At 41.0% G+C, this 24846-nt stretch overlaps 1 protein-coding gene across 2 annotated transcripts; it reads right to left on the reverse strand.

Moving 5' to 3' along the window:
* Positions 1-2895: 2895 nt before the first annotated feature.
* Positions 2896-24792, reverse strand: VPS37A (VPS37A subunit of ESCRT-I). Of its 2 annotated transcripts, XM_050947866.1 has the most exons (12): positions 24456-24792; positions 19033-19107; positions 17712-17826; positions 15577-15677; positions 13135-13342; positions 12856-12926; positions 8834-8961; positions 8692-8750; positions 8540-8608; positions 6886-7029; positions 5619-5699; positions 2896-5298 (listed from the first exon to the last, which is right to left on the reverse strand). In XM_050947866.1, exons 1-11 carry the CDS (start codon positions 24584-24586, stop codon positions 5619-5621), a joined length of 1182 nt encoding a protein of 393 aa, XP_050803823.1. In that variant the 5' UTR covers positions 24587-24792; the 3' UTR covers positions 2896-5298. The 2 variants fall into 2 exon arrangements, with proteins under 2 accessions (XP_050803823.1, XP_050803824.1); XM_050947867.1 differs by lacking the exon at positions 19033-19107.
* Positions 24793-24846: the final 54 nt, after the last annotated feature.

The raw sequence follows: 24846 nt of genomic DNA on the forward strand, positions 1-24846 counted from the left end.
ATCAAGAAGAGGAATGATGTGCAAGAAAAATAATGCTAGAAGCCATATTTTCAGTGGATGGGGCGAGAAGGTAGAAAGCAATGCTGGTTCGTGAGGCTGGAGATGAGGGTGCACTAGTCCAGATGGGTGATGAGGGCCTGAACTAGGTTCAGCGGTGTCGAGAGACATGCACTCATGTCAGTTTGATAATGAGAAGGCAGGAGTTGGAGTCTGTGGGGGACAAAACACAAGGAGTTGAAAAAATAACCCCCAATTACAAGGCTACATGACGAGGAAGAATGGTGCCTACAGTGATTAGAGGCTTGGTCTTCACTCAAGAGTTAACTTGGACTCTAATTTGGCTGTTGCCTTTAACCTGGCTCCTCTCCACAAAAATCTCTCAGCCAAGCATGATGTTGATTTACATTAGAGCAAGCTGGCTAGTCCTGGGATATAGGCTAAAGCCTTTGTGTTATTTATACGTTGGTTAGTAACCCACCAGTTTTGCAGGGAATATGCAGGCCACACCACTCAAGTGCTTATAGCCCTGCACTGCCTTCCCACAATTCACTGGGAAAGAATCATAGTGACCTGGCTTACTGCAGCACTAAGAACTATGGGCTATATCCCCAGGAGTTCTGGCACATTCTATGGGTGAGTGCCGTACTAATGTGGATCCAGTAACTTGGGTGTGACCACTCACACGTGGCTAGCCTGGGTGCTGATGACCTAGGTTGCCATGAAGATATAACCAGAGATGGGGTATATACAACAAAAGATTAAATTCAGTTTTAAACTAAGCTTTGCTAAATTGCCAGCAGAAGAAAAGATGTCAGATCAACTCTAATTTAGATCTTCTCCAAGCACAGCTTCAGGGTTTTTTTTGTTTAAGATACAAAGGATGTACACTGGAGGAAAATCCAATGAGGCATTTGTTTATTCAGCAGTTATGAGGATGGAGCCCAAATATGGTTTTTCTTTCTAGTAGCTGGCAGTATTTGTCGCCTTCATTTACTTAACTTTCATTAGCTTCTGAATGCACTGTAGTTTCCATATACAGAGGGCTATATGATGCATCTTAACTTCTCTAACAAAGGACAAAAGGTATAAATTGTCATCATGCTCTTGAACTTTAAAGGGAGGTCAGATGTGTCATTTACAAAGGCAATAAAGAGAGCTGTGAAAGCCAATAATTTTGACCATTGATTAACACCATAGTACTAGCCAATTCTCAGCTGAAACTAGTTTCTGAAGGAAGCACAGGGAGTTGATGGTGTCCAGAGACTTAAGAGGGACAGAGTAATTCAGTACAGAGGGCTGGGCATGTTGGCCCTGAGTAAGCATTTATCCCAGTATCAGGCTGACTTCCACATTCACTGGTTGTGTGGGAGAAGCTTTCCAGTGCCATTATCTGAGCACCAGCCACAGGGATACAAAACAGCCTGTCCAGCACTGAATATATTACACCTAACAGGAATTAAAAAGCATGATAAATGGTTCCAATTTCACTGAGAGGTCCTGCAGTCAGAGTACATGTTTTCCACGTGGTAGGTAAAGGACTAGCAGACTGATTATTTTAAAAAGCTTTATTCAGAGAGTTTCACATATTACAATGTACACTAGTCAGTCAGGTACATACACACAACTACCTTAAACTTTCTTCCCCAAGGTTTATAGTCAGACTTACTTTTGAGCCTTAAGGGACATATTCCCAAGTCTTTAAAAGGAAGCAGTAATGAAGACTGATAAGAAACCGTTGCTTGCCCTGTTTCTAACTTGTATTTGGCCAAGGTCCAAAGTGGTACAGCTATAGGAGCATCTGAAGAGCAAAAAACCATGTGATTAATTCCAAACTTGTTTATAATATGGTTATGCAACTGACCCAGCTAGTAACTTACAATCTGCTTATATTTAATAAAGTCTGTTGCTCATAGTGCTGGTGGACAGAGTTGAATTTGATAGTTATCAACCTCACTTTAGAATAAAAGAACGTGAAACAGATTGGGAAGTATATGGCAGATGTTAAAATGGCCCCTTTCAAGAATATGTAATCCCAGTGGGAGATCTTGTCAGCCAATGTATACGAGACATTCCCAAAGGAAAGTATTTGACTCCACTGCTTTATAGTGCAGGTGGAAGAAATCTTTTCAATATATGAAGTGTTATGACCTCTACACAGAGAATTCAGCTCTGCATTTTAGCTGTCAGTTGATCCAAAGGAGAAGGATAGAGATTTATATTAAATACAAAAAACATTACTGCTGAGATAGAAGTTAATATAAGGGCTTGGCTACACTCGAAACTCCAAAGTACTCCACCTCCCCGTGGGGATTAACTTGCAGCACTGGGAGCTGCGCTCCCAGCGCTGGGGCACTGTTTACACTGGTGCTTTACAGCGCTGTAACTTGCTGCACTCAGGGGTGTGTTTTTTCACACCCCTGAGCGAGAAAGTTGCAGTGCTGTAAAGCGCCAGTGTAGCCAAGGCTTAAGATAGTTACCATTGAACAGCAGCAGAGAAATTAAACCAGTTACTGCAGTACAGAAGTAACCAACTAAAGTAGAGGAATACCGATGACAAATTAGGTCCGCTGTTCCTAGTTTGCAAATTAAAGAACATCACTATTTTTCACTTGGTGTAATACATCTGTATGCACTTTGGCACGAAGTGTGAGGCTATGCAGTGCAGGTTGTCAACAGGCATTAGTCTGTCTGTCTTCTCTAATACTGTATTACGCGTTTCCTAAAGTTTCATTAGGCCTAGAACAGACTTTCCATAGGCCCAACAGCAGCCTCCATGTTCCAGCACTCTCAATGGGACAGCTATTTCAGAGTGGAGTTGCAGTAAATTTACTTAATGTACATGCACAACAAGGGAAGGGAAGAGGGAAAATGTGACCTACTTATTGTTTTGAAAGCCACACCCACATATTTTAATTAATCAGTGTGTAGAAAATACTCTGAGGCCTACAAAAGAACATAATATTTGGTGTGGGTGGAAAAAAAAAAAAGTTTCAGGTCAGCCTGAAACAAAAATGTTTTGAAATTATTGGCAAACTAATATTAAAAAAAAGTAGTGTCAATCAAAAACATTTAAGTTTAGATTGAGGGTTTTTAAAAATAAAATTGAGGGAAATTAAAAAATATTTTTCTTAAACAAAAGTTGAATCATTTAACTTCCAGAAATGCTGAAGTGAACTGTTTCAACATCTCTGATGGGTGCCCCTTCCCAACTGATCAATCCAAATTCACCAATTGTTTTAGCTGATCCAAATCTGCATTTTTCAGCAAAAAAAATATTTGAGGCAAAACTTCCAGCTGTACATTTTAAGGTTCAAATGTCTGAGGATTAAAATGTACAAGTCATCTTTAAGGGTAATGCTTTATTTGGTACAAGGAATATAATCACCATATAGTCTCTTACTTGCTCATCCTGCAAGATCTCTGTCTGGTTTACAAACTGAAACTATTCTCAGGGATCACTTTGCCCACCACCATATTCAGCAGCTGTTTAAAACAGCACACCACAGTACAAAGCACAGAGAATAAGTGTTCCTAAATAAAACTGCCAGGTAACTATATGAATTTAAAAAGCACCCATCAATGTAATTTAGGTAAAAAGAATATTACCCCATTTGAAATTTGGGCAGCATATAGGGGTTAATATTCCTACACCTGTAAGAAGTGCTAATGGATCTTTAGTGACTACAAAGAGTCAGATTTAACTTTTACCTCAAGCCCCAAAAAACAGCATTTCCAGAAACACAGTGGCTTTATTAACACAATGCTGGGGGCATTCAAATTCAGTACTGACTTAGAGGTTAGAGTGACACCTACTGGTAGGAAACTTTTAAGTACTGACCTAGTCTAACCCTGTTTAGCTTGTCAGATTTGACAGGATTAAGTAGTGTAGCTGCAGACTCAAGATCATGAAAAAAGTTCTCTTTTCAGAAAGTCTAATGCATTTCCACCCTGCTTCTCTTCACCTTGTCAGAAGAGGTGTGGGGAAGAGAGAGAACAATATCAAGATTCCTGAAGAAAGTTACAACTATGACAGAAATAAAACAGAGAACTGCAGTAACTAAATCTATCGCAAAATTCAGGATGTAGCAAATATATCTATTTCTCTAGAATCTGTACTTTCACTTCATGACTCAGTTCAGTGGCAAGACAGACTAGAATTTTTTTTTTTTAAATGTACTTAGGGTTGCATTTTTCACCTGTAGAACATCATGGAGCCTTTGTTTGTAATTTGCAGTTCATGCATATTAAATATATATCCCCTCACCTAAAAGGAAGCGCACCTGACAAACAGGTCTAGTGATCAAAGGACAAAGATCTAGAAATCACCAGATAAGAGTTCTGTTCATGGCCCTTACCATGACTCACTGCACAGCTACTGAAAAGTCAGTTTCCTTGTATATTGAATCCAGGTAACTACCACCTCACAAGGGACTTGAGAATTAAATTAAAGCTTGTAAAGTGCTTTGAGTTCCTCAGATGAAAGACACTAAACACCACAAAAACTATGTAAAAAGGTGGCCTGATTTTTTTTTTCCTTTTTATATTGTGCAACAACAAATTCCTTTGGTTTTGTGTAAAATGAAAGATGATGTCTGGCTGAAAACTCTGTAGCTAGTTTCAGTGATGGGTGCCCTGTCACTTCAGAATGAAGAGTCCATTTGTACTCTTAGTATAATAGATAGTATATTTACAGACTGCTGATATAATATTTTTCCAAAGCATCCGTTCCTTAAACTGATTCTGCTTATCCAACAGGATGCAGGAACGTTTAGTATGATATTATTTGAAATAAAAATAAACTGGCATTGAACATTTTTGGCATCAAGGAAGGGAAGTCTGATATTTCACTGACAATTATAAAAAGCGTTACCAATCTCCTCCCTACAAAGTTCACCATCCTCAAGAGTCTTCATAAAATAACTCAAGCAAATGTTTCAAATTCAAAATACAAAAAGGTATGAATTATGTTTTATAAAATGTACAAAGCTAGCCAAAGTTACACATTTAGATATTAATCTCTAAAGAATGGCAGGATAACAGCAGGAACTTAAATATGGTAAGGACTATCAACAATAAATACAAAAAATATTAGTGCAAAGATTGCAATAGAAGGATTTCTTGAATAAAATAATATAAAGAGTCATTCTAATTTGTACAAAACAGTCTCAGCACTGTATACAATCTGTTCTATAAATACAACCATTTATGATGAAATGCTTATTTGCAAATAGGTGTTAGAAAATGTGCTTTATTGGGTTTGTTCACTCTTCTCTTGGCAGGTCTAGTTTGCACGAAAGTCTATGAAGACAAAAATTTCTATAATTAGACAGTTTAACCGCCTAAAAAGCTATTTTGCAGCTCCTTCCCTCCCCCTAGTTACAGACAGGTATTTTAGGAAGTAGATATTCTCCCCAATCCACACTTTTTGAAAATACCAACTATTTCCTTCCTTTGTATAGAAACAAACAAGGAATTTTGACTTGAAATTGATCTACATCAAGAAATGTTATGGGAAATACTAATAATTTTAACATGATAGTTGCAGTTGGTAAATACAGAGGAAGTGCTATGAAGGTAATGCAAAGTGTGTGGGAGTTTGCCTTCATGTAGCAGTTTACCTATAGTGGAGTATGAAATTGGCTGTGCATTGTTATTGCCTGTTGAAGTTTCTCCTCTTTGGCTCTTCTACAGTGGCAAATCTAAAACACAAAAAGTGGACCAGTTAGCTCTGAAAAGGAGAACCTGCTATGTTTCATTTTTGTATTCTACACACTCAATCCCTATTTCTTTCTTTTTTAGTTTAAAAGTTGCCTATTTCATGGAATTTTAAAAGAGAGACTGACCTGGGGACCACTTCCCTACCAGCAATTCCACCAAAATTCACCCTTATTTGCAAGAACACTCCTGAAGCAGTTGCTTATGTAGAAAAGTAATTAGGAAAATATTTACAGTATCATTAGATGACTTTACTATGATTTATCTGCAGGAAACAAGAACAGAGACCAAGAGCACATGCAGTGATCATGAACCATATTTTAAGACTACCTATTTTAATTATTCTTTATTATTTCATCCTTAAAGGGTTAAGGAAATTTAAAAGTTATGCGGTTGAGACTCAACACAGCAGATTATTCTACACACCCTGTCTCTTCCTTCCCCCTCTTAAAACTGCTCAACTGGTTTTCTTCCTTATTTCAGTGCAACAATGAGAGGACAATACTATAGGTGGGAGAAATCACAGAAAATGTAGTACTGGAAGGGACCTAAATAGATCATCTAGTCCAGTCCCTTGCATTGAGTCAGGACTAAGTATTACCTGGTTCACTCAAAGATACATCTCATTGCTCTTGCTCAAAAAATGGGATGGAAGGTTACATTTCATCATGCATATGCATTTCTGTCCACCTTGTAACAATGACATTATGTCTCATTGACAAAAAAATCAGTGCACCCTCTCCCCTTTACAGTTTAGCACAAAAACATGGAGCAAAGTAAGTTACAGGGTCACTGCTATCTGAGTGAGGCAAAACCACAAGAGATGCAAGGGGCTCTGCAACAAAGTACCTTCTAAGATTAAGGGAAGTGAGCATAATAAAAAGCAGTATATAGAAGGCACATACAAGAATGAACTAGAGTTCAAGTAAGTGAGAGTGAATTTACAAAACTACAAACCATTTCTAATGTTACTGGCAAGCTATACGAGATATGCTGCCATCTTGGAAGAATCAGAATAATTAGTTAAGACTTCTAAGAAGTGTGCAGCAGGTCACAGAATCCAGCATTCTGAATCACAGAATTGCTCCACTCTTAAAAGTGATCACTCAAATACTGGTTTCACACACCCCACTTGTACAATTCATTTCAGCTCGAGCGTATATTACATACTGTTCTCTTTTCCATGAAGCTACTAAGAAAGTCATCTATTTCCATTTTTCCTTCCAAGAAATCTTCTGCAATAGTGTCAGACTCCTCTTCGGCTTCATGAGCAGCTACTTTCAGTCTGGCCTGCAAAGCACTGGGACTGCAACTCTGAGGAAAAAAAAGTTTCCTGCTAATGTTAAATGATCATTGAAAACCATGTTTATTTTACACAAGGTAGATAAAGGATAAAGGAATGCATGAAAACAGCTTAATGGGTGTGGGAGAGAACATTACTGTAGTATCTTAAAATTAAGACTGCTACGCAACTTAGAAATTTGCCACCTACAGGAAGCAGTGAATGTTTACATTGATAAAAAAAAAAATCTAGACAGGAACACAGAATGAAGACGACATTTGGCAGAGTAACTGATTTGGGCTGACTTACCCTTACACCCATGCAGAGCTCCACTGATTTCAGTGATGCTGTGTGTGGTTGTTAAAGCCCACCCTCACAGATCTGACTGCAGGGTCCCCAAGACCTTTGAGATCACTGTTTCTAGAAGTCATTATTAAAAGATGCTCTAAAGCAAAATATAAAAAGTAATCAATAGGCTTCACACTTGAAGTTCACGCCAGAAACTTAAGGACTGGTCATGAACCTGAGTAAGTAGAGCCAGGTGAAAGTACAAAATCTTTATAATCATGGCTTTCAGATACCTTTGGAATACAACTGACTGAGTAATTTAGTTCATTTTTTCTAGGAGGAATCCTGTTAAAAAATAGTTTATTCTCTTAGTCCCAGCAACATGCTTGTATCTGTACACTGGTATCTATGTGAAACAAATAACTGAATGCATCAAGACAAAGGGAAATTTAAGCTGAACATACTGGTATTTTTCCTGACTAAACAGCAATTTGACAAAGAAGAAAAGTTTTATGCCAGCTCAAAACCAAGTTTTAAACTAACCAACTCCTGTTACCTTTTCTTTATACAGCTAGGCTCAAAGCCAATTACGCTGTCCACATCTCTATTTTTATAACACACTTTAGCTGCACTTGAAAATAGTCAAGTGTTGTTAAACTGTGATACTGATGTTATTAAGTGAGAATGACCTACTTATAGTTGGTACTTTTATACATATTATGCAGAGATCTAAGCTGGACTTCAGCCCTGGTGTTCTTTCCCCTGAGGTAAGTTTATAGTGCCTGGCCTAGAACTCTTAGCTAGGTTTTGACTATGTTCTTGATTTTATCACCTAGTTTGTTACAACTACTCCCATCACAACAAAGTTTTATTAAATCACCTTGCTAAATGGCTTAGTTAATGGATTTTTTTTTTTGGTCAGTCTCTCTCCCCAATACCTGCCATTGACCAAATTTGTCAGGAACAATTCTAATGGCACCATCACTCAGCATCTGAAAGATTTTTTGCTACTGTACCACTGAATGTGAAACAGAATCTTGGTTGTACTACCACCTTCTGTTTTGTTTTTAAGCCAACTTGACTGTCACAGAAATATTACGTAGCTCTACTTTATTCAAATCATGGGATCCATGCACACTCACATAAAAGCAGAATCTGGCCAGAAGAATATTCTTGAAAATTTTTATTAAACTTTTGTCCATAATTTGTAGAATGTTATTCAAAAGACAACATGAAAATAAAAAAAAGTTATACCTCACTAAGCTCATGCTGCCTTTGCATCTTCTTTTCAATGGTGGCTTTCATCTGAGTAAGCTGTTCAAACTGAAGGGGGAAAAATATTTCTTAAAAAAACAATGAACATTTCAGCTATTTCTTTTCCAGAAAATTTACTTTTATTCACTTACTTTATCCAGCACTGTTTGCCTTTTTGCCTCTAGACTGGGTTCCAACAGTAAATTTTTTTCTGTAAAATAAATAAGCTGTTTAATTTTAAGAGACCACGGTTCTGAAAACACACCCATAGTTATAAATATGTTGAAGTCTTACTTGCTAACTCTTCAATGCTTTTCACTAAGTCATCTTTATCCATTATGATTTGCTTCAGCTGTGGCAAAGTCACGAACTGTTCCAGCAAAATGCCCTCTTGCTCATTCATATCTGTCAGCTGTGGTATACTGGATTAAAAAAAGAAAAGGATATACAGCAAAAGACCAATTAAAAATGAAACCTAGCAACATATTTGGCATTTATTTTACTCCAGCAAAGAAGCCATGTTATTTTATATTTTCTTGCACTGGACTCTACCATCTGCAGTGGACAGGCATTGAAAGGCGGTGTATTAGTGCCTTTAGTTTCAATCTTTACTCCCTTAATGTGCTCCTGAATGTGTTACCTAGTTCTGATGCAACACAATTTGAGAAATTAGACTAGAAACATAATATTGTTGGCAAATTCTGGAGCCCTATGGAAAAGCTTAGGAGATGATGCATTGAGTCCACATTTCTCTTTAGTCATCTTGGAAGGCTCAGACTTGCTGGCAATGTTTCTTAAAAATATGAAAACAAAACAAAACCCCTTTGCGATATATAAACATATGCTACTAGTGCTTACAAGCCTCATATATAAACTGCTTGTTGACAGCCTGCATAACTTTTGACACACCCTTAAAAAGGAATTCTCTATTTCCAGAAACCCTCAGATTCTGTTGTTCATCCTGCCAAATCTGGGAATGTATAGGAAAGGTCCACTGATCTGCATTCTACAAGAAAGAGTTTTTGGTTTAGTCAACTATTACAACAGGGGTTAAGAGTAGGACATCAGAGGTGAGCAAATCCATTGTTTGAGACTATTTTAACTGAGGAGTCCATTTCTTTCAGACAAATATATCTGGCTTGGGAGGCTGTTCAAAAGTCTGAAGAAAATTCTCCAGTGAAACCTAACTGTTAATGCCTTGTCACAGCTTAAAATAACAGGTCAGTCAGTCAAGTGGAAGTATCTGTGAGTCTCTATGCAGTATGGTATCAGAGGGGTAGCCGTGTTAGCCTGGATCTGTAAAAGCAGCAAAGAGTCCTGTGGCACCTTACAGACTAATGGACGTATTGGAGCATGAGCTTTCGTGGGTGAATACCCACTTCGTCAGATGCATGTAGTGGAAATTTCCAGGGGGAGGTATATATATGCAAGCAGGAAGCAGGCTAGATCTAGATAATGAGGTTAGTTCAATCAGGGAGGATGAGGCCCTCTTCTAGCAGTTGAGGTGTGAAAACCAAGGGAGGAGAAACTGCTTTTGTAGCTGGCAAGCCATTCACAGTCTTTGTTTAATTCTGAGCTGATGGAGTCAGATTTGCAGATGAACTGAAGCTCAGCAGTTTCTCTTTGAAGTCTGGTCCTGAAGTTTTTTTGCTGCAGGATGGCTACCTTTAGAGCTGCTATTGTGTGTCCATGGAGATTGAAGTGTTCTCCTACAGGTTTTTGTATATTGCCATTCCTAATATCCGATTTGTGTCCATTTATCCTTTTCCGTAGGGACTGTCCAGTTTGGCTGATGTACATAGGGGCATTGCTGGCATTGAATGGCGTATGTTACATTGGTGGACGTGCAGGTGAATGAACTGGTGATGGTGTGGCTGATCTGGTTAGGTCCTGTGATGGTGTCACTGGTGTAGATATGTGGGCAGAGTTGGCATCAAGGTTTGTTGCATGGATTGGTTCCTGAGTTAGAGTTACTATGGTGCAGTGTGCAGTTACTGGTGAGAATATGCTTCAGGTTGTCTGTGGGCGAGGACTGGCCTGCCACCCAAGGCCTGTGAAAGTGAGGGATCATTGTCCAGGATGGGTTGTAGATCCCTGATGATGCGTTGGAGGGGTTTTAGCTGGGGACTGTATGTGATGGCCAGTGGAGTCCTGTTGGTTTCTTTCTTGGGTTTGTCTTGCAGTAGGAGGCTTCTGGGTACACGTCTGGCTCTGTTGATCTGTTTCCTTATTTCCTCGTGTGGGTATTGTAGTTTTGAGAATGCTTGGTGAAGATTTTGTAGGTGTTGGTCTCTGTCTGAGGTGTTGGAGCAGATGCGGTTGTATCTCAGTGCTTGGCTGTAGACAATGGATCGTGTGATGTGCCCGGGATGAAAGCTGGAGGCATGAAGGTAGGCATAGCGGTCGGTAGGTTTTCGGTATAGGGTGGTGTTAACGTGACCATCACTTATTTGCACTGTGGTGTCTAGGAAGTGGACCTCCCGTGTAGATTGGTCCAGGCTGAGGTTGATGGTGGGGTGGAAGCTGTTGAAATCGTGGTGGAATTTTTCCAGAGTCTCCTTCCCATGGGTCCAGAGGATGAAGATGTCATCAATGTAGCGTAGGTAGAGAAGGGGTGTGCGTGGACGAGAGTTGAGGAAGCATTGTTCCAGGTCAGCCATAAAATTGTTGGCATATTGTGGGGCCATGCGGGTGCCCATAGTGGTGCCACTGATCTAGAGGTATATATTGTCATCAAATTTGAAATAGTTGTGTGTGAGGATAAAGGCACAGAGCTCAGCAACCAGTTGTGCTGTTGCATCATCAGGGATAGTGTTCCTGACAGCTTCTATTCCATCTGTGTGTGGGATGTTTGTGTAGAGAGCCTCTACATCCATGGTGGCTAGGATGGTGTTTTCTGGAAGGTCATCAATGCATTGTAGTTTCCTCAGGAAATCAGTGGTGTCACGGAGATAGTGCTGGTGGCATAGGGTCTGAGTAGAGAGTCCACATATCCAGACAGTCCTTCAGTGAGAGTGCCAATGCCTGAGATGATGGGGCGTCCAGGATTTCCGAGTTTGTGGATCTATGCCATCAGCACTCCAAGCTATCTATCACCACATCATCTCGCCCACAGACAACCTGAAGCATATTCTCACCAGTAACTGCACACTGCACCATAGTAACTCTAACTCAGGAACCAATCTATGCAAAAAACCTTGATGCCAACTCTGCCCACATATCTACACCAGTGACACCGTCACAGGACCTAACCAGATCAGCCACACCATCACCGGTTCATTCACCTGCACGTCCACCAATGTAATATATGCCATCATATGCCAGCAATGCCCCTTTGCTATGTACATCGGCCAAACTGGACAGTCCCTACGGAAAAAGATAAATGGACACAAATCAGATATTAGGAATGGCAATATACAAAAACCTGTAGGAGAACACTTCAATCTCCATGGACACAAATAGGAGATCTAAAGGTAGCCATCCTGCAGCAAAAAACTTCAGGACCAGACTTCAAAGAGAAACTGCTGAGCTTCAGTTCATCTGCAAATCTGACACCATCAGCTCAGGATTAAACAAAGACTGTGAATGGCTTGCCAACTCCTCCCTTGGTTTTCACACCTTAACTGCTAGAAGAGGGCCTTATCCTCCCTGATTGAACTAACCTCGTTATCTAGATCTAGCCTGCTTCTTCTTTGCATATATATATATATATATATATGTATACTTGCCCCTGGAAATTTCCACTACATGCATCCGACGAAGTGGGTATTCACCCACGAAAGCTCATACTCCAATACGTTCGTTAATCTATAAGGTGCCATAGGACTCTTTGCTGCTTATGCAGTATGGATATTATAACAGCAAGTATTTACAACGTAAGTTATAAATATTCACAAAAGTTGAAGTCTTTTCTATGGGGGACTGCTGTAAGCTGCCTTAATACAGTATAAGCCTTCCTGCCATCTTTTTCCAGATGTTACACTTACTGGGTGCCCGGTGATGCACAGGAAAACAGTTTGAAGGATACAGCAAGAGACTCTTTTTTAATTTGTCAGAGTAATGTAAGACAGCATTTACCTATAGTTCCCAATATATTTTCCTATTAAAAAATCCTGAGCGAGAAAAAAAAAACAGTTAGTAAGGTATGTAGCAACTTACAGAAACTAAGGAAGTCATGGTAAATATGAGTACTGTTTTCTCCTAATGAAACTTTTTAGAGGCTGTCTAGCAACAAGAAAAAAAAATATTTTCCAGTTCAAGCAGTAACTGTCATATGCATTACCACAAAGTAACTGCTTTTTTCTCCAAGATCTTACCTTAATTCTGAGAGCTCTGGAAATGCATCAGGAACATCAGGCATCTTGTAAGTGAAACCATTCTGGCCCATCTGAACAGAAGTTTAAAAGCATTATTTAAACTTTGGATAGTAATTTCTTTCTTTTGCTTGTAATCTCATCTAAAAGCCCTTACCATAGCAAGAATGGTTGCCTATGCACACATCTGCCCTGAGAAGGATTTATATTCAATTTATGGACTAGCTCTGAGGGATGTAGGTGTAGACTGCTTAAATGATAAATCTCACTACACATACAAACCTGTAATAGTGCTTCTGTTGTTGGAACAGGTAATGGCAGGTCTGTGATCAAGCCATAGGACGGAGCAGCGGGTTTGTCTGTAGTGTAACCTGATTCAGCAACTGGCACAGAAGCTATAGATCTATTTGTTTCTTGTGGCGGGTATGGAGGAAGAAATGGAAAACCCTGAGGAGTATAAGGAGGCATTCCAGCTGGTTTACTGTAAAGACTAAAAAAAAAAGTTACCATCAGCAACTAATTGTTTACTGTTCATTTATGATATTTCAAGAATAGATCTGAAATTACTAGCACACATTCAAGGTACTCGGTTGTTGAGCTTTTGAAGTAGTACACAAGTATTTATTATCTCAAAAGTAATAATAAAAGTGAGAATAATAAAAGTGAGAATTCTGCAAGAGATACTTTATCATATGATGCTATTTATACAATAATACTTCATTATGAAAAACTTTCTAAGTAAGTTAAATTATCTCTGTATCCCAGTAAAGAGTTGAAAAACAAAATTATATGCTCTCAGATTTGATGTACAGCCAATTGCAAATGTAAACTCAAATGTTATGCTTCTCAGAAGTTTGTGAAACATCAATTTAAATCTGGTTTCCACTTGAGAAGCCCTTACAAAAAATAAGTTGCAGTGTCTTTTAGCATTTGTTCACCCTACAAAACTTAAGCACATCAGCAACAGATAAAGTTTTTAAGCAGTTTCTGAAGTGATTAACTTTTTTAATTCAAAATTGCAAACGACATTGCTTGTCAGTGATCAATTATTTCTAAAGTATGGACAAGGCTATAGTGTTTAGGGCCTGCTTTGCATATTTTAATCTAATTATCTATTTGACAGATTCTCAAATAAATTAAAGTTTGGGAGTTTCAGATCCTGAGGTCATCAGCAGGGCATCTAGGAACAAAAAATGCATACGGGAATAATTGCCTGAAGTACTTGTTCTGCTATTGATACACATTTATTCATCTTCAGAAACATAAAAGCACTAAAGTCAAATTAACATGATAATACAGGAAAGCCAACTATACCATTTTAAAATTGACCCTAAGGGCTTGTCTACATCAGAAAGTTGCAGCGCTGGTGAGGGAGTTACAGCGCTGCAACTTAGGAGGTGTACACATCTGCAGGGCACCACCAGCGCTGCAACTCCCTGTTTGCAGCGCTGGCCGTACTCCCGTTTTGTCTCGGGTGTAGAGGATCCAGCGCTGGTGATCCAGCGCTGGTAATCAAGTATAGACGCTTACCAGCGCTTTTCTTGACCTCCGTGGAATAAGCAGGTATCCCAGCATACCTGAGGAAGCCTCTGGTAATCAAGCTGGTCTCCTTCCCCGGCTTGCTCTCGCGTTCCCCGAACCCCGAGCAAGCAGGTCTCCTTCCCTGAGGTTTGCTGGGTGGTTCCGGGAACGCGAGAGCAAACCGGGAAAGGAGACCAGCTTCGCCGCGGTTTGCTCTCGCGTTCCCCGAACCCCGAGCAAGCAGGTCTCCTTCCCTGAGGTTTGCTGGGTGGTTCCGGGAACGCGAGAGCAAACCCGGGAAAGGAGACCAGCTTCGCCGCGGTTTGCTCTCGCGTTTCCCGGAACCACCCTGCAAACCGCAGGGAAGGAGACCTGCTTGTTCGGGGTTCGGGGAACGCGAGAGCAAACCGGGGAAGGAGACCAGCTTCGCCGCGGTTTGCTCTCGCGTTCCCGGAACCACCCAGCAAACCTCAGGGAAGGAGACCTGCTTGCTCGGGGTTCGGGGAACGCGAGAGCAAACCGGGGAAGGAGACCAGCTTCGCCGCGGTTTGCTCTCGCGTTCCCGGAACCACCCAGCAAACCGCAGGGAAGGAGACCTGCTTGTTCGGGGAACGCGAGAGCAAACCGCGGCGAAGCTGGTCTCCTTTCCCGGGTTTGCTCTCGCGTTCCCCGAACCACCCAGCAAACCGCAGGGAAGGAGACCTGCTTGTTCGGGGGTTTGGGGAACGAGAGAGCAAACCGGGAAAGGAGACCAGCTTCGCCGCGGTTTGCTCTCGCGTTCCCCGAACCTCCCTTGAAGCCGCCCAACAGCGCTGCAGTGTGGCCACATCTAACACCACTTGCAGCGCTGGTTGCTGTAAGTGTGGCCACTCTGCAGCGCTGGCCCTATACAGCTGTACTAATACAGCTGTAACAACCAGCGCTGCAACATTTTAGATGTAGACATGGCCTAAGTGGACAGATCCATGCCTATCAATTGGCTGAATTAAACATTTTCAGTCTGAAACAAAACCATTTTTTTAACTTTTTGCCTCTCCTCCAACTAATTTACATACTAATTGTTTCCAGTTTGTTCCTTGACATATTGTTACATTCATACATTTCCTAAGAAAATCTAAAGATTAATCTGGAAATTACTTGTCCAGGTTTTGCACACACTTGAATATGGTCTGATCTCTCAATTTTACCTTTATGTATACTTACTATGGAAATGATGTTGAGCTTGGAGCCAAAACTGGAGGATTCTTCCAAAACTCATCCAGTAAGCTCTGAATAATTTTTCCAAGGTCAGAGTGCATTGTGAACTGGTAGAGAACAAAATCCATATTATATTTAGCACTCCTAAAGTATCAAAGAAGCTCACCAAAAAAGAAGTGCATGATTTCTTTTGAATGCAAGTGTGACGTTACTGACATAAACTGTGACTGTATAGATCATTGTTGCAACCAAGGTCACATAGTAGCACCAAATCTTGTACAAAGGACGTTAAGTAAGGTGTCTATGACAAGGTTATGATTTGCTGGTTATGATTCTGCTATTTGTAGGCATGTATCTTTTTGTATTTAAAGTTATAAATATTGGCTCTATACTGTTTGTATTTCAAACGTGTGCTATGCTTCTCGGTGACACTCAGACAATTTGGCATCAGCACTGCCTAGCCTACTTGATGGGCCATTAAGGACCATCAGCTATACAAGTGACCCATTGAGAGAAGGCAGATATACCTTGTGACTCAGCAAGGCATGCAGGGACCTGCTTATGGACAGAATTCTAAGGTTTTTCCATGCCATGCACTGGGTAGCTTATTTTTGGAACAAAGGAAGCACAGGCCACATGGCAAGAGACTATAAAAGGCAGCTGCAAATCCTCCATCTTGTCTTCAATCCTGCTTCTTACCTCTGGAGGAACTTTGCTACACTGAAGCTCTGAACAAAGGACTGAATGACCCATCCCCAGCTGTGGATGTATTCCAGAGACTTGATTTGAACCTGCAGTTTTTTCCATCACTGCTACAAGCCTGAACCAAGAACTTTGCCATTACTGTATGTAATTGATTCCATGTAACCAATTTTAACTCTCATCTACATTTCTTTTATGAATAAACCTTTAGATTTTAGATTCTAAAGAACTGGCAACAGCGTGATTTGTGGGTAAGATCTGACTTATATTTTGATCTGGATGTGGGGCTTGGTCCTTGGGAGTGGGAGAACCTTTTTTCTTTTACTGAGGTATTGGTTTTCATAACCATTCGTCCCCATAATGAGTGGTACTGGGGGTGATAATGGGAAACTGGAGTGTCTAAGGGAATTGCTTGTATGACTTATGGTTAGCTAGTGGGGTGAGACCGAAGTTCTCTCTGTTTGGCTGGTTTGGCGTGCCTTAAGGAAACCCAGCCTTGGGCTATAACTGCCCTGTTTTAAGCAATTTGTCCTGAATTGATACTCTCAGTTGTGTCCCGCAGAGGCCGCATCATTACAGCAATATCATATGAATATGCCTAAACGTGAGTTATAACTCATGTATAATTGCATCCACATTAGAAGGTTGTGTAACAGTACAGAAACAGATAGCTAATGTGGTAACTCAAAATGTGTGTAAACAAGCCCTTAGGGCTTTTAATAAGTCATATCTTTAAGAGCTGAAGTCTTCTGAGCTGTGAGTAGATGCTGGAAATCTATGTATATGTTCCATTATCAGATTTGGGTTATCTATATATGAAATTGTTTGATAGAAAGATGACTAAACAGACCTAATGCTCATCTGAAAGCTCAATAAGTTAACAAATTAATCTGAAATAAAACGCCATTCAAAGAGTCAAAACTACAAAATTGGCTCTGTTATTTCAAAGTATCCAAAAAGACTGGGAATTTCCTAGAAAAAAATTTCCACTAAATTAACTGTAGTAAAACAACTCTGATATATACCTGTTCTGGCAGAGAAAACAAATGAAAGACGTGTTCTTTGGGAAAGCTAACATCTTCAAGACCTGCTTAGTGTTCCATGCATCAGTAAATTCCAAAGTAATCTAATTTTAGATTACACAATTTCATAGCAAAGCAGGAAGACGTCTCTGCAAATCAGACTTTAGTCACAACACATGGTGCTATCCATATTTAAGAAACCCTACAGTAATCGTCCAAGTCACTGAAGCTTACAGTCGTGCAACAGAAGTTGTTCTGGGATATTAGTAAGGAATATTGTGTGTTTCTTTGTTTTTACACAAAGCACACATAGATTAAGTTTTGTATTCCTAGTAATTTGTTGTTAGATGTACTAGACAAGTCAGAGTGCTATATATATGAAACCTGTTATATAACCATTAGGGAAATTATACATACATTGCTTATTAATGGACATGCCACATACACTCCTTGTTTGTCCATTAAGTGATGTCTTATTGGTGGGAAAACACTGATCAGTGGTTTTTCCTGAGGAAACTGAGGAGGAAGCAAGCTGTAAACACAAAAATACTTTATTATTATTGGCATTTTAAACTGTGATAAGCTTGTCTTATTAGGAATGTGCTGCATTAAGAAAACATATCAGATACTCCTACTTTCTAACAGGAAAAACTATGGAAACAGAGAGAAGTGAATAAGAGGGATTTTTACTTCAGATATATGCTACTAAATTTGTGGGGAAAAAAGAGTCAGTAATATGAATGGTGACCTCTTTGAATACTTCTTTTCTGGGATCAGATCAGTTTAAACAGCAGAAAAAAAAACTGCATGATGTTTCTTCAATAAAAGGAAGAGATTGTTAATCAGAATGTTAAATGGTACTGAGGAGGGCAATTGGACTCAGAAAAGGAGAGAGCAGATCGTACTCTCAAGTGCTGCTAAATAGGCTTAAATACCTCCATGATGTTTTGCGATATACAAACTTTGGGCTTGCTTACAACAAGACATACACTGCAGCAAGCCAGGGTGTGAATCTATAGCTTGCATTGTGGACCCTCCAATGCACTAAAAGTTTGGTAATGCACTTATACATATTCCTGTTTCAAACAGCAGCATGTGAAAGTACACTATGAAAATTTTAGTGCACTGTAACAGGGTCTACACAGGACATTACCATGTGGCAAGCCAGTGTGCCACAGATGCACACCCTGGCTTGTCACTAATGTCCCATGTAGACAAGTCTTTGGAGAGAAAAGGGCAATGCCCTAGGAACCACAGGAGAATTAGGTTCTGTGACCAGGCACCAGAGCAAATGCTCTAGACTAAAGGAGTAAAAATGTGCAACTAAAACAGCCTAGGGGGCCAGAGACCATAGCATGCAAATTCAGAGGAAACACTGTAAAAAACTCAATTTACAGTAGAAAAGATGAATGAAATAATGATCTTGTATGACTGATGTTTTAGTACAGAGAATAAAAAGAATTAAAGAAAAGTTTCTATTAGTAATTCAATTCAAACTTTAGAAACTGCTTGCCATTTTATGTGACTCAGCTTCTTCCTGAAAAAACGTAGGCTTGCTTTGGAACTGAGCCTGAAAATATGACACGTGCTTAACTTTGAGTATTTACTAGTACAGTAAAGATAAGCATATCTGTAAGCGTTTGCAGGAATGGGGCCTTAAGTTTTATTATTGTTACTATTTACAAGGCAAGATTTTAAGTTCCTAAAGTTGTGTTTAAGTAGATCTTGCGCTACTCACACGTTAATATTAATTGTCAGGTTGTTTATGGTGAATGGCAACCTATATTCCACATCTTTCTGTATTTCGGCAATGCTATAAAGGAAAAAATTGTTAGAGTCCAATTAATAATAAGTACAAGATTCACAAGCTTACAGACATTATTTTGATTTGTTTTTCTACTATACTTGTTAAAAATGAAAGAAAACAAATTGCTGCAATTACTTAACATCTTCACAGAATGCTGACCTAAATAAAATTAAAAAGAGAAGGATGGTTGTGAATTTTTAAGACCACATGACTGCCGGCAGTGTACATAAAGGCACTAGAAAAATCCAGGCTTTTTGTAAATTTAATGTCATCTCCATTTTCCCAAAACGTAATAAATCCTTCTAATTGCAAAGATAATCTTCATACTACGAACAGATTCCTCTTTGTTTCAGTGTGCATCCAGGCAGACTGAAACAACAAGGCTAATGGCTTGTCTACACCATGCAGCTTTTAATGACAAGGCTGTGTCGACAGCCTTGTCGCTAAAAGTCAGCAAGTGCAAACGCGCTTTGTTGGCACTTTTGCTGACAAAATACTTACAGTCTTGTGAGCGGCATTAGCTTTGTTGGCAGGAGAGCGCTGCGCTGGCGAAACTTTTGTCTTTTGTGGGGGGGCTTTTTTAAGTACCCATGAAAGACAAAAGTTTTGTTGACAGCTTCGCAGTGTAGACATACCCTAAGAAGTGTGTGAACTTTTTGTCCTAGTTTATGATAAATTAAATACCCACTTCATCAATTCACTGAAACTTTTCCTATTAGCCTGTCAAAAGTGATGTGCTATGGCTTTGGCATAATAGATGAATTTTATATAGCACATTTTATCTGTAGTTGAACTATGTGAGCTAGGTATAGAAAGTCATTCTTGTACAGTTGTGTTACAGTCTATTTTAAGAGTGATAGAAATTTAATCTAGTATGATAAACCCATAGCATGTCATTTTTGAGAGACGAATAGGGGAAAGTGAAATACACATATATATAAAAGACACTTTCAAACTAGAAGTCATATTTAAAACAAAATGCCTTACTTGTGTTGCTAAAAGTATCTTGTTTGCTAATAAAAAAGTTATTCATCTTTTGTTATTGCACTACCACCTCTATAATGTAAATTGATTAGTCATTCTGACCGGTTTCTAGTTAGTTTCACTTTCAGGTTCTCAGGCACAGGAACTGTACTTCAATGTTCTGATTATAAATAATGTAGAAATGTTTAAAGACAAAAACAGTCATTCCTGTAGAAACTGCACAGATATTAATAGAAAAGTCTGTAATTTGGGGGATAAACAATCATATGCTTCAAGGTCATCTTTAGGGGACAGAGCAGTGATACACACTGAAGGGCCACTATTTAATCAAGTGGAATCTCATCATGAAACAAGTAACTGTAAAAGATGTTCTGAAACTGTGGTTAACAGTTGACAATTGCAACATTCTCATTGTTGGCCTCTGAAACATAAGCATGGCATGCCTTTAGACTATATAAAGCGCAGCCAAAAACTCATCTTCACTGCCCATCAGTTTAATTATGTAACTCGCCATAACAGGTCTCTATCTTACTATCACATGGAAATTAAGCTTCTCACCACCTCAAATCTCTATGTAATTTTGCTCCTTCTGTGTCAGGCTTTGCATTGTCCTCTGTTCTCTCTGCTCTGCCAGTGCTCCCAGTCTTGTCTGCCCATTTGTTAGCTTCTCTCAAAATCACCTCCATGCCTTTTTGCACTGTTCCCTAGGCATGATACAACCTCCCCGAACTACTTCACAAAGCTCCTGTCTTATCCACATTTAAAGTTCCATTCTACCAAGCTGCTTACAATGAATCAAGCTGACGTGTACAAACTTGTAATGTATAAATTAGACTGTCCAGTAGCTCTGCTAAAGTTAAATTTGAGACTAGTTTACTGTTTTACAGCCAATTTTTCCAAGTGTTCTAAACTTCAGATGTTTACTGAGATTGCCTAGAAAATTCCTCTGCCTCATGGGGTCTGGGATAGGGATAGTGGTCCAAATTTGAGCATATCTGCTCCCCAGATATAGTCTACCTAAAAAAGTCACAGGAATCAAATTTTTACAGTTCTTACAATGAGATAATTTTTACTACTGATCAGCCAACACTTTTTGGTGCAAATTTGGAGTAAAGGGATTCCTCAGCTAGCACACCCCAAATAAGGAGCCTATTTCAATACTGAAAGTGCTTTAAAACTCAGAAGCACAATGAGTAGGTCTTGAAAACTGGTGTTCTGCAGTAGGGTTTGGGCAGCCTTTAGTAGGAGGGGGAAGGAGAACACGTAATTCGATGAACGAGTCAGTTCACACTTCTAAGTAGGGTGACCAGACAGCAAATGTGAAAAATCGGGACAGGGGTGGGGGATAATAGGAGCCTATACAAGAAAAAGACCCTAAAATCGGGACAACAGATCACCCTACTTCTAAAAGCTGCTGTTGTATTTATCTCCAGGGCCCAATTAATCAGAGACTGTCCTAATGAGTCAAATGGGCTACTTCACACCTCTGTAACCCTCCTATTCTGCAGAAGGTTGTACAGAGCCCCTTCCTTCTATATTAGCCCCCAAAGTGGAATGCAGAGTCGGGCTCTGCTCCTCTCCACTCCTCATTTACTGCCTTCAGCTGGTTACTACTTTCCTTCCTCCCTATGGCCTTTCCAGCTGTATTGGGGGCACTGAGGGGCTGGGAGAAAGGCAAAGCTGGTAGCAGAGTGTCAGGCTACGTTTATAGCAACAGGAGTGGTTCTCTGGTCATCCCTATGCTATCTACATCAGGGGTTATGTTGCCTTAACTTGTGCAGGGGTGTGGATTTTTCATACTCACAGTACTATAGCTGAGTCAACCTTTTTCGTGTAGACCTGGCCTCAGCAAGGTGTATCCAGAAGCCTCCTTCTCTGCACCCCCAGTCACACACGCCCTCACTACACCACTTCCTCAAAATCAAGGAAAATTCACTGCCCAGAAACTTTTTTAATGCAGAATTCTTTAACTCTTTATTTTCTGGTTTTCAGAGGTTTAAGTATAACTGTACTCAATATTCTGGAAAGGTATGGCATTGCCAGTCAATTTTAACTCTATATCAATGACATTTTTGGGCAGTGAATTGCATATGATTTGCCTATTTTTATTCACATTCTTTCCCCTAATTTCTGTCTACTTGTCTGTCCTTAGACCATGAGCTCCTCAGAACATGGAGCATCCTTATGGAGTGTTTTGGGAAAGTCTAGCTCTTAGCGGGCACAACCTTAAATAAACAATAGCAGTATTTCAACATATTAGTAACACCACAACTCAACCATCACAATGAAGGATCAGGATATTGTACCAGGATTTAGTGGTGCTCTGCAACTACTAAACTTAACTTTGTTCCCCTCTCTTGGTGCTTGAAAGAGAGTGTGGTTTTCTTCTCCTAGCCCCCATTCCTGATGGAAGAGAAAAAAGTTCTCTCCTCTGTTTCTCATGCCAGCTGCTTGAAGAGATCACACTATCGGTTTAGCACTCCCTTGCACATCCTGAAAGTATGATAATACTTACATGATCAATGCAAATCTGAATGCACCATGAGAACTGCATGTGGGTCTAAAGCCACAAGTTGAGCAACACTGGGTTATAGCGCTGCAAGACTTCAATTTAACTGGAAATGTGCATTCTTAAACATAACAAGGCAAACCTAGTTTTGGATTCTTATGAACCAGCAGTTCTCAATCTATGGCTAACATGCAGTCCAACCAGCACACAGCTGCAGCCCAGTTCAGCTGTGTGCAAAAGGTCACAGACCAGTTCGCCGGCTGCCTTCTGGCCCCACATGGCAGGCTCAGGGTCTAGGCTGTGGGCACAGAACCAAGGTCAGGATCCAGGCTGTGAGTTGCTGCCCGGCCCCGCACAGCGGCAGGGTTGGGCTGTGGGCTTCCCGCCTGGCATTGCAGAGAGGCAGGGTTGGGCTGTGAGGTGCCGGCTGCCTCCCCTGTGACTCCACACAGTGGCAGGGTCAGGTTCTGGGATCCTGGCTGCTCCTCCCAATCCCTGGCTCCACACAGCAGCAGGGTCGGAGTCTGGGGTCCTGGCTACCCCCCGGCCCAGCACAGCAGCAGGAGGGGGGGTTGGATGGGGGGCACTGTAGTTCTCAACCTGCAGCCCAGGTAACACTATGGGCTGCATATGCAGCCCATAATAATAAACAGGTTGAGAACCACTGTTATAAACAATTGTATCTGGAGGTTAGGGCTGTCAATTGCATTCTAAATCCCACAACTGTGGGAAATTCATAGGTTTTAATATTAAAAGGATCCCTTTGATTATCAAGTTTGACCTTCTATGTAACACAGGCCATAGAATTTCACGCTTACCCGTGTTGAGGCCAAATAACTTGTGTTTGACTAAATTTTATCTTCTAGAAAGTCATATAGTCTTGATCTGAACCCATCCACCACTTTTCCTTGAGATTTATTTCAATAGTTGATCACTTTCACTGTGAATATGTCCTACTTTTACTTTGAGACACTGACTCTTGTTATACCTTTCACCACTAAACAGAAGAACCCTTTAGTTCCAGGTACCTGTGAAAGTACGCCTCACAAGCTTCTCTTTGATAAGAGAACAAACAGAGCATTAAGTTTCTCACTGCAAGACTTTGTCTACAGTAGGAGGGTTTTGCCAGTGTAACTATCCTGGCAAAACCCACCAGCGTGGAGGCAATCTTATCTGTACAAAAATGTCCACACTGATGCAGCTTAAGTTTAAGAAAATAAATTATACTTTTATAAAGAAATGTGCTACTACAACTACCTCCACATTACAGCTTTTATAAGCATCACAACTTTAGTCACTTTGGTTATGTTTCTGCATCAATATGAGAAGAGGCAACAGATACCACCACCTCATCTAAATTAGTAACAACATTCAATTAGTTACTTTCTGTTCATGAAGACCAAAATAAAGGAGGGTACAGCTGGTCCCCTGCGTCGTTAACAGCACCGCTTAAGGAATAATTGGAGGGAGAGTCCATCCTTTACAGATGTGCAAAGGCAAGGAGCGAGATCAGGTTGCACGTCCGGGAGAATCCAGCACTATCCCTGGCGATGATGCAGCAGAAGGAACCCCACGCTTAACTCTCGTGGCCCAGGTGGACTTCGCAGCGCTAACAGTCACAGAACGGCTCTCTGCACCGCCGAACTCGCCAGCCCTCGCGGCGGCGCCGAGTAACACTGGGGCGGGGGCTGCTCTGGGGCTCCGCGGAGACAGAAGCCAGTAGCAGAATCAGCCCCGGGGGGTGGGGGGAAGGCAGGTACCGCCGGGCAGCCCCGGAGGGAAATAATGGGGGAGGCTCTAGGGTGATTCGCCCCCCACCCCACTCTGTTAGTGACTCCCGCCCACCCCGCCGGTCACTCACGCGGAATGGGCGCTGCGCAGGGACTCGATCTGCCGCTGCTTCTGCTGCTGGAGGCTGGTGAGGGCGGGGAGAGGGGCCGCGGGGGACGAGGAGGAGCCACCGCCCTTGGACAAGGGGAACAGCCAGTTCATCCTCCCCGCGGCGCCCGGGCCACCCAACGCCCGCCTCCCGCCGCCCCGAGGTGGAGAACGCAGCTCTGCCCAGCCGCTGGCGGGGCCGGTTCGGTGCCCTCAGCCCCAGGCTCTGCTCAGAAACAGGAAGTCAGGAGCGCGAGCCACTGTCCCCTCAGACATCAACACACGCCTGCGTCATCAGCGCTCGGCGGACGCATCTATTGGGACGCGGCGGTGGTGCCGGCCGGGCCCCGGAACGTGGAGCGCGATTGGAACCG

This window comes from Gopherus flavomarginatus, chromosome 3, assembly GCF_025201925.1.
Source record: "Gopherus flavomarginatus isolate rGopFla2 chromosome 3, rGopFla2.mat.asm, whole genome shotgun sequence".
Classification (NCBI taxonomy): domain Eukaryota; kingdom Metazoa; phylum Chordata; order Testudines; family Testudinidae; genus Gopherus; species Gopherus flavomarginatus.